The sequence below is a fragment of the Dipodomys spectabilis genome, unplaced genomic scaffold (genome assembly GCF_019054845.1).
Source record: "Dipodomys spectabilis isolate Male_0828 unplaced genomic scaffold, ASM1905484v1 ptg000043l, whole genome shotgun sequence".
Classification (NCBI taxonomy): domain Eukaryota; kingdom Metazoa; phylum Chordata; class Mammalia; order Rodentia; family Heteromyidae; genus Dipodomys; species Dipodomys spectabilis.
In genome coordinates this window covers 25,140,848-25,150,951 of record NW_024870720.1, presented here as the reverse complement: position 1 = coordinate 25,150,951, position 10,104 = coordinate 25,140,848, and the positions used below count along the sequence as shown (strand labels likewise).

The 10,104-nt window shown below is 41.8% G+C and overlaps 1 protein-coding gene across 1 annotated transcript; it reads right to left on the bottom strand.

The window, feature by feature from the left end:
- Positions 1-8,081: 8,081 nt before the first annotated feature.
- On the bottom strand, positions 8,082-8,420 carry LOC122106627 (ubiquitin-like protein 5). Its single transcript, XM_042678029.1, is given in 1 exon segment — positions 8,082-8,420. A coding segment is annotated over 1 exon segment (222 nt). The 5' UTR covers positions 8,409-8,420; the 3' UTR covers positions 8,082-8,186.
- Positions 8,421-10,104: the final 1,684 nt, after the last annotated feature.

The following is a 10,104-nucleotide window of genomic DNA, read 5'->3' as shown; positions in this document are numbered from 1 at the left end:
ATCTGAGGATCTCGAGTCAAAGCCAGCAAGGGCAGAAAAGTCCTTGAGACCAGCCACTAACCAACAAAGCCTAAGGTAGCCCCAAGCAGAATCTTTTGAAGTCTCCATCCATCACTACCCTTAGTTGGTTTTAAGCTTCTACAGGGAAATGCCTTCTAATTTTCAATGGGGGATATGAAATCATCTTGGGAGTTGTAAGAAAAAAAGTTATCCGGAATAAAGTTTCATTCTATTCTAATAAAGATTAGAACTAAGGTTAAGAGGAGCCAGCATCATGGGTAGTGACTCATGCTTGTGACCCCAGCACTCAGGAGGCTGAGGCCGGAGGATCACAGGGAGAACTTGTATCAAAAAAAAGATCCACTATACACATGAATTGACATGCTGAATTGAAACCCCTTTGTACCACTATTTAAAGATTTAAAAAGTAAATGTATTTACTTTGTAAAAAAAATTAAGTACCTGTGGCTGAGCTGGTAAAATCTTGTTTTGGTGAAGGAATTACTCCGGGATTACAGGGGTAAAGATGGTAGTGGCGGTGTGGGGCAGTGTTATGTTGGAGACTGGTCTTGACTTCTATGTCTTAAAGCAGGTAACTATAAGGTTTATTAAATAGGTAGGTTTCATTGGATAGCCGATGAAGAGAACACCTTACTATTTAGGCTGTGCATGGTGGAGAGGCATGGCTGAAAAAGGAATGGGCATCCACCCCTGGGTCGGGACTTATCTAGGCCAGGGACAGGAAGAGGTGTGGCCAGGTGGGGGAAAGGTGTGGACACACCGGATCTGGATGTGACCTCAGGGTCTGGGACCCTCCTAAGGTCAGATGGGAGGCATGTGACCAGAGGTGGCCCAGGTTGTGACCTAGCAGGAGCGGAAGGTGACTGCTTCTAGGTCTGCCAGTTCCCTAGGTAACAGATACTGGGCAGAAACGTAGCCAAGAGGTAGGGAGGTGTCCTTGTGCAAACCTTACACTAACCATGCTTAATGGCTGCTTGGCATATAGTAATTCACAGGGTGGAGGAGGACAAGGAATGACGAATTTCATTATGTTTTCACTGAAATACCTTCTTAGCCTGCCTTGGATACTTTCCTAAAATGGAGTTGCAAACTTAGGGCCTATAGCTTACATCTGTAATCCTAGTTACTCAGGAAGCTGATATCTGAGGATTGTGGTTTGAAGACAGAGCAGGGAAGAAATACCTATGAAACCTATTTCCAGCTAACTACCCCAAAAAAAGCCTGAAGTGGAGCTGTGGTAGAATGCCAGATGAGTGAAAAAACTCAGGCCCTAGAATCAAGCCCCAGTATGAGCATTAAAAAAATAAATAAATAATAAAAAGTTCTGGTGCTGGTGCGTCATGCCTGTAATTGTAACTACTAAGGAGGCTGAAATCTAGAATCATGGTTCAAGACTAGCCCCAGCAGGAAAGTCCCTGTGACCCTTTATCTCCAAAGAGCTGGAAGTGGAGCTGTGGCTCAAGTGGTAGAATGTTAACTTTAAGGGAAAAATAATAAAATGGCCAGGCACAGGTGGCTCCCGCCTATATCCTAGCTACTCAGGAGGCTGAGATCTGAGGAGCGCGGTTCAAAGTCAGCTAGGTCAGGAAAGTGCATGAGACTCTCATCTCCAATTAACCACCAGAAAACCAAAAGTGGTGCTGTGGCTCAAGTGGTAGAGTTCTTGTCCTGAGCTGAAGAGTGCAGGGACATTGCCCAAGCCCAGAGTTCAAGCCCCACAACTGACAAAAACCAAATAAATAAATCCTTGCACAGCACCAGAACACCCAGATCCTGAGTTCAAGTGCCATGACTGGAACAAAAAAATAAAATAAATAAAAATTAGCCAGACACTAGTGATTTACACCTATCTGTTATCCTAGCTACTCTGAAAGCTCTGATCTGAGGATTGTGTTCCGAAGCCAAGTGAGGAAAGTAATTCCTGTGAAGCTTATATCCAATTAACCACCCAAAAAGCCTAAAGTGGGCTGGGAATGTGGCTTAGTGGTAGAGTGCTTCCCTAGCATTCATGAAACCCTGGGTTTGATTCCTCAGTACCACATACACAGAAAAAGCTGGAAGTGGTGCTGTGGCTCAATGGTAGAGTGCTAGCCTTGAACAAAAAATTCAGGGACAGTGGCTAGGCCCTGAGTTCAAGCCCCAGGATTGGCAAATAAAAAATAAAATAATTTTAAAGCCTGAAGTGGAGAGTGGCTCTGTGGAGCACATGGGCAGCAAAGATGGCGCTGGGAGGGGGTTGAGTGGGCAGAGCCTAATTTACTGGAGAGCACAAGGCCAGCCAAGATGGCTCTGGGAGGGGGTTGAGTGGGCAAACCCCAATTGATCTTCTGATCAGTGCCTAACCAGCCCGTGAAGGCTCAGGTGAATGATAGGGTGTGACCTTGACAGTGATTGGTTCCTCTTCCTCCCTTACCATACCACCCACCCTTGTTGTCCTTAAAAGGGGCTGCTCTCTGTTAATAAACGAGTTTTTCTACCTTCTGGATTTGGCTCCCCGCTGTGTCTGATTGTCTCCTGGGCTGAGGGAGGCTAGGGAACCGGCGAGCGCCACACTTACCTTTCCTCGGACCCCGTCCGTCTTTCGTGGGACGGACGAAGACCCAACAAGGCTCTACTGGTGTCCTGGAGCAGAAAAAGTCTCAGGACTTTTCTACCCAGGCTGGCTTCAAACCATGATCCTCAGTTCTCAGCTTTCTGAGTAGCTAGAATCATAGGTATGAGCCAGTGGCTCCTGGCTTATACCCCAATTTTTTTTCTTTTCTTTCTTTCACCTGCCTTTCTTTCTTTCTTTCTTTCTTTCTTTCTTTCTTTCTTTCTTTCTTTCTTTCTTTCTTTCTTTCTTTCTTTCTTTCTTTCTTTCTTTCTCTCTCTCTCTCTCTCTCTCTCTCTCTTTCTTTCTTTCTTTCTTTCTTTCCCTCCTCCTCCTCCTCCTCCTTCTCCTCTGCTTCTTCTTCCTGCTAGTCCTGGAGCTTGAACTCAGGGCCTCAGCACTGTCCCTGAGCTTCTTTTGCTCAAAGCTCACACTGTACCAGTTGAGCCACAGCGCCACTTCTGGCTTTTTCTGTTTATGTGGTACTGAGGAATTGGACCCAGGTCTTCATGCATGCTAGGCAAGCACTCTACCACTTAGCCACATTCCCACTCATGCCCAGTTTTTTATTGGTTGAGAAGGTCTCATGAATATTTGCCTGGGTTTGCTTTGAACCACAGTCCTTCCAATCTGTTCTTTCCAAGGAGCATGGATCGCAAAGGTGAACCACCATACTCCAGTCATTTATTTTATAATGTTAGCAATTAAACTCAAGGCCTCATACTTGCTTGGTGCTGAGTTTGAGTCTCCAAGAATTATTAGTTAATTACTTTATCCTACACATGAGCCCTGAGGGCATATTTTCACGGTTGCCTCCTCCAGGAAGTAATCCCTGGAATTTGGAAGTAGAGTCTTCAGGTAGCATTGGACAACATTTGATCTCACGTTTGATCTCAGAACAGTATTAGTGGTCTTTACAGAGGCCTGTAAGGTCCTGTGGAATTAAGGACTGAAGTTCAGGAACATGTCTTATGTCTTATGTGTCTCTCCTTCCAATGGCCTTCAGATGATCATTTGTATTGAGGAAATGATAAAGCAAAAGTGTGGTTCTCATATACTAGGAAGAATTAAAGAAAGCAAGTTGGTCCTGAGCTATTGCAGGATTTTCTCAGTAATGCTTAGGTTGGCTAGAAGACCCTATATTCCTTCAACAATTGGTGAATATGGAGTGAATGGCATCTGCCAGTGTGACAGGTTGGTTTCTTGGCCAGTAGGAGACAAGGAGGAATACTAAGGTTAAGATGCACTTGTAGGAAAAGGTGAAAATCATATTTCTTCTACTTGTTCTAGCCTTTTGTGGATTGGCTGCCAAATTGTTGGGCACTACATCTATGAGAGTGGAAGCACCCTGCAGCTTAAGCATGTCTGCTTTATTTTTAGAAGGGTCCTGGCATAGGGGAGAACTTCCAGTAAGACATTCCTGATGCTATGGAGAACTGATGTTATCCTGTGGTAGAGCTGTGTTTTCTAATCTTAGGCTTGGACTGCTCTAGTCCTGTGTTGCATAGGTGATTAAGGACAGATATATGAGATGTAGACCTTTTGGTAGAAATAGGAGAATCTATTTCTCTTTAGTTTGCAGGGGCAGAAAAATCTATATGTGGGTCAATAATGTGCTGCTCTGTATTCAGCTTCCTTGTACAACACATGCTTCTCAAATGCAGGAGCTGTATCCATAACCCAACTAAGGAAAATCAGTCTGGAAAATTCTTGCAAAGGCAAGTCTATGTTTAAAAGGCACACTTTTTTTGTAGACTCCTTTATATGCTCTATTGGACCAGATTAGTCAAAATAGAGCATTGGAGGTAATCTTTCTCGGTAGTAGAGAGATGATTTCTGTCTCTGCAATATGAAAGTGGCCAAAATTGAAGTACCTAACTATTAGCTGTTTTTTATTTACCCTACAAAATACTGGTAGTCCTGAGTACCATTCTCTTCCTGACTGACAGTGTTGGTGGCAGAATCAAAATGAATGGCTGGAGTAGACATGTGGGGACTGAGATTAATGTATTGGCCAGCAGATGGCAGCACTCAGTCAAATAGCAAAGCTGTTCCTGAGTCACTTGGGCTTCATTGTGATTAAATGGGGGAAGCTTTTATTAAATTTTTAAAAATTTTAATGTAAAGATGCCGTCCAGAGGGGTTAGAGTTACATGAGTAAGGCAATAAGTACATTTGTTGTCAGGCATTGTTACCCCTTCCCTCGTTCTCCCACTATCCCTTCCCTCTCCCACTTCCCTCACTCCTCATACTTCCCTCATTCCCCCCACCCCCAAGTTGTAAAGTTCATTTCCAATATACTGTCTTGTGGGTATCCTTGTTGTAATTGGTCATCCTAAGTCCTTGTTTCAGCATCTTGTTATTCCCCTCCCCTCCCCAAATTAGACAAATGTATATACAAGATGCAGCGTACCAAAATCAAGTACAGTGACAACAGAGGATATACCATAGGGGGAGAACATATAAAGGAAAAAAAAATCAGACAGTATATTAAAAACAACAACAACAAAGAAAGACCTCGTGTGTCCATATCTTGGGGTTCATTTCACTTAGCATCATCTTATGTGGTCATATGTACATAGCTTTTGAGCTTTTCTGCTCATCTGATAAAATTATCTTAGACCTATACTAATTATTGCAAATGAGGGAAGCCATGGGACCTATATTTCTTTGGGTCTGTCTTATTTACTAAATATGATTTTTCTTTGCCGCTGTTGTTTTAAATGTACTATGTAATATTTTTTGTTTCTTTTTCTGTTCTTTCCCCGTGGTATAACCCCTGTTGTCACTGTATTTGATTCCGGCACCCTGCATCTTGTATATATATTTGCTAATTTGCTGAAACAAGGATACAGATTGACTCCTTGTAACAATGAGACATACAAACCCTACATTGAAAACAAACTTTACAACTTCGGGGCAGGGGGAGGAGTTGGGGATTTATGGAGGGAAGGGATAGTAGGGGAAAAACAAAGGAGGGGATAAAAATGCTCAATAGGAAATGTACTCGTTACCTTACTCATGTAACTGTAACCCTTCTGTACAATACCTTTACAATAAAAAATATTGAAAAAAGGAAAATGTGGTACACACACACACACAATGGAATTCTTATGCTTCCATCAGAAAGAATGACACTGCCCCATGTGTTAGAAAATGGAAAGACTTGGAATAAATGGGGAAGCTTTTGAGAAGAATTCCTGGTTTAAGAGAATGAGTAAAATGGTCTAGAAGACTTTGTAGCGTGTAGACCACTGGATGGAGGCAGTGTTCACAGGAAGAGAATGGGTTAGGAAAGATGGGTCCCAAAGCAGTACTTTTGGTGCTGGGAATCAAACTAAGGACACAAGCCTAAGTACTCTACCACTGGGCCATATCCATGAAATCGATTCATCCAGATTTTGAGCACCTGGTTCTATCGCTTTTTTTGGATCACGATTGCTAGGATAACCGTACTTTGAAGCTGCTCTTCCAGCCATTGTTTGGTTCTGGGACACTCTATAAGTCCTGCATGGCTAGATACACCCCTCGCTTATGTAATAGAAATGTAATTGCTCATGATCAGGGTAATTAACATCAAATCTGCCATTAGATTGACTTTCCTTATTGATTTATTGCATAAATGACAAGATGACAACTCCAGACATTATATGGATTCCACTTTGTATCTCTTGAATGGTGTATTCTTGTCTGGATAACAAAACTTTTCATCAAGCAAGGGCAGAAATTATAAAACAGGGTGTACTCACTCTAGCACCAAAGGATGTTGGATGATGATGACAGGATCCATATAACATCTCCCTTTGCTATTTTGGAGTAAAAAACATCACTTAGCTCTTCAACTTAATGTCTAATTTGGATGTATGCTACTGAAGATATTTAAGGGTTGATGCAATACTAGATGAAATGTATCTTGAATTACAGCACGAAACTCCTGGTTCTGAATTCTGGCCAGGCATTAAAAATGCTGATATTGAAGTCTGCTAGGTTCTCATGCTTCAACTTTGTTCTTAAGGTTGAACTTCTTATAACGATACGTCCTAGCTTGCTTGAGGCTCATACTATCAATTGATTACCCATATTTTTTCCTTCAGGAAAAAAAAATGCCTCTTGATGGCATTCAAGAGGCATTCACTTTTGCCAGGGAGTAGGAATAAGAATTTTGCAGGATTGAGTGTATGTGGATTATGTGGACAAACTGTACGTGGAATATAGAATAGTATGTGGGGATTCAGCAGAGTTCAGATCAGGTTTACCCAAGGGATACTAGATAAAACTCCATCAGGGAAGAGAACAGTGAAGTCTGACTGGAAAACCTTCAGGATGTCATTGATACCAATGCAGTTCCTTCTGTCAGATGTCAAAGTGGAAAAGCCTGTAGAAATAAATCCTATGACTAAATTACCAAGAATCAGGATAAAAAAGGGATCAGGTGCAAGTTGACTAAGTGACAGCATCTCATGCCTGTATGGAAGTGCTCCTGGGTTCATGAGCACTTGTATACTTGGAGACAGGTATTGACCATGATAGATACTGAGGGGTCAGAAATCTGATCAGATTTTGGAATTCTGGAGATACCTAGAAATCTGTAGTTAAGAGAAAACTCAAATGGTTCCCACACTGTGATATAAAGACGCAGATAATGAAAATGTAGATGGAATTGTCAATGAATTCTAAGTCAGATAAAGGTATGGAGATTACAATTTGATTTCTAGGTCTTTTATTTTTTGGAAGGAAGAGTACAGCAAATAAACTTTCTCTCCTGAATTCAGGTTCCACCTTCTTTCTGTTAGTGAATATGGAGCTACTGTGTGTGGATTGATTTTATATCCTAGTACTTTGCCAAAGTTTTTTTTTAATGTACAATCATATCAATATATTTTCATGTAAGTTCAGCATTTTGTGGGTTAAAATATTTTTTCATGTAAGTTCAGCATTTTGTGGGTTAAAATATTTTTTCATGTAAGTTCAGCATTTTGTGGGTTAAAATATTCTTTAAGCAGATGTATAATACATTTCACATATTAATACAAACCACAGAACATTAAATATGACATTTAAAATAACATATTTTATGCAAAACAATAGTTATAAAAAATCAAAACAGGGGCTGGGAAGGTGGCTCAGTGGTAGAGTGATTGCTTTGCATGCATGAGGCCTTGGGTTTAATTCCTCAGCACCACATAAGCAGAAGAAGCCAGAAGTGGCGCTGTAGTTCAAATGGTAGAGCACTAGCCTTGAGCTGAAGAGCTGAGGGACAGTGCCCAGGCCCAGAGTTCAGGCTCCATGACCGACAAAAAAAAAAAAAAAAAAATCAAAACAGCTCTGACAATGACTATAAATATGCTCTGCAGGAAACATTAGAATCATAGCAATAGATTTCATGTCACCTACTAACCTGTATCTACCAAGGTGACCAAAGATTTTTGGTGTTTTTTTCTTTTCTTTTTCGGTTTTGGTGTTTTCTTCATCAGCATCTAAATCTTTCTTCATGTGAGTTTTCCAAAACAAGCATTCATATTAATGGGAGAGGTCAGGTTGGGGACAGGAAGAGGACATGGGAAGAAGCTTTTCTTTACTGGTAGTAAAGTTCCAGCCTCATGCCATCATGGATTTCATAGTCAGCCAGAGACACCTGGTGCTTGAAAATGGTGTACTATTTCTTCAAAACAATCTTGTTTCCTCAGGTGCCAGTTTGGGCAGCGATGAGCTTTTTCAGGTCCCCGATGGTGTCATCGGTGTTGCCCTTAATGCGGACTTTCTTGCCCAGGCGGTTGTTGCAAACAACCTCCATCATCCTGTCAGGAACTTTCACCTGGAAACTCTGGAAACCTTCTTTCCAATGAGCCACAAAGCCTCAAATGTATAATCAGATCCCACAGCTTGGGGGCAGGGTGGAGTCTGACTTTCTTTGCCAGAGATAGGATTCTGTGCTATGTAAATGAGGATGGGTTTCCTTCTGCTTTCCCTTCATCCTTCCTTCCTTCCTTCCTCCCTTCCTCCTACCTCCCTGTTCCTGTTTGCTTCTCCCTGGTCCTTCCCTTGCCTGTATAGTGTTGGATGAAGGAAGGAACGCCTATGTTGAATAGGAGTGGAGAAAGTGGACATCCTTGTCAGGTTATTGGTTTACAAAGGAATGACTTCAGGTTTTTACCTTTGAATATCTGTTCTGGACACTTTATGTAAACACACTTTCCTTTGTGGAGAAAGTTTCCTTGTAGTTTGAGCTTCACCAGAGCTTTATTATCAAAGTTTGCTGGATCTTATGAAAAGTCTTTTCTGCATCTCCCACATGATTCTAGTTTTTTTAGGTTGATGTGTGGCAATTATGGATTCCCATACATTGAACAAGCCTGCATCCCTGGGATGAATCCTGTTTGCCTGGTATGTCTCAGTGTTTGTAGCTGATTTTGGTTGGCTAGTATTTCACTGGCCAGTTTTTTTTTTTTTCATTTTTTTTCCTGTTTTCTTCTTCAGCACCTTAATATTTATTAGTGTGAGTTTTCAAAAAAAAGCATGCGGGCTGGGAAGATGGCTCAGTGGTAGAGTGCTTGCTTTGCATGCATGAGGCCCTGAGTTCAATTCCTCAGCACCACATACGCAAAAAGAAAAAAGCCGGAAATGACCCTGTGGTTCAAGTGGTAGAGTGCTAGCCTTGAGCTGAAGAGCTGAGGGACAGTGCCCAGGCCCAGAGTTCTGGCCCCATGACCGGACCCAAAAAAAAACCCAAAAACAAAAAACAAGCATGCATAGTAATTCTAGAGGTGAGCCTTCAGGATCAGAAGAGGATGCAAGAAGCAGTTAGTCTCTGCTGGTAGCATAGCTGTAGGCTCATTCCACCATGGATTTGCTAGCCATCCAGAAAATGGCCAGTCATCAATTCCCTTATCCCCTCTTAAAATTGGTCTTGGTGTTTCCTGGTCTGTACAATTGTAACACTATGACAAGCCACAGATTGTGTCCCAAAGCCACAGGCCAACATAACAAGTGTTCACATTTGCAGTGACAGGGGCTTTGTTTAATTTGCCTCTGTGGTATTCTATTTCCCAGAACACAGTGTATTCTGTGGCTAAAGGAAAATTTGAAGGAATGTAACCTTCCTATATGGGTGTTCTACTACCTGTGTCTTTTCAATGCACATAGGACATTCATTCCAAATGTTCAGCATGTTTTGCTTCCTGACAGCTGTGCTGATATATATATATATATGTATATATGTATACATATATATATATATAATGTATTATATATAATATTTTTTGTTGTTGATTGTGGGCTTGAACTCTGGGCCTGGACATTGTCCCTGAGCTCTTCAGCTCAAGGTGAGCACTCTACTACTTGAGCCACAGTGTCACTTCTGGTTTTCAGGTGGTTAATTGGAGACAAGAGTCTCATGGACTTTCCTGCTCAGGCTAGCTTTGAGCCATGATCCTCAAAGCTCAGCCTCCCAAGTAGCTAGGAGTAGAGGCATGAGCCACCAGCACCCAGCCCTG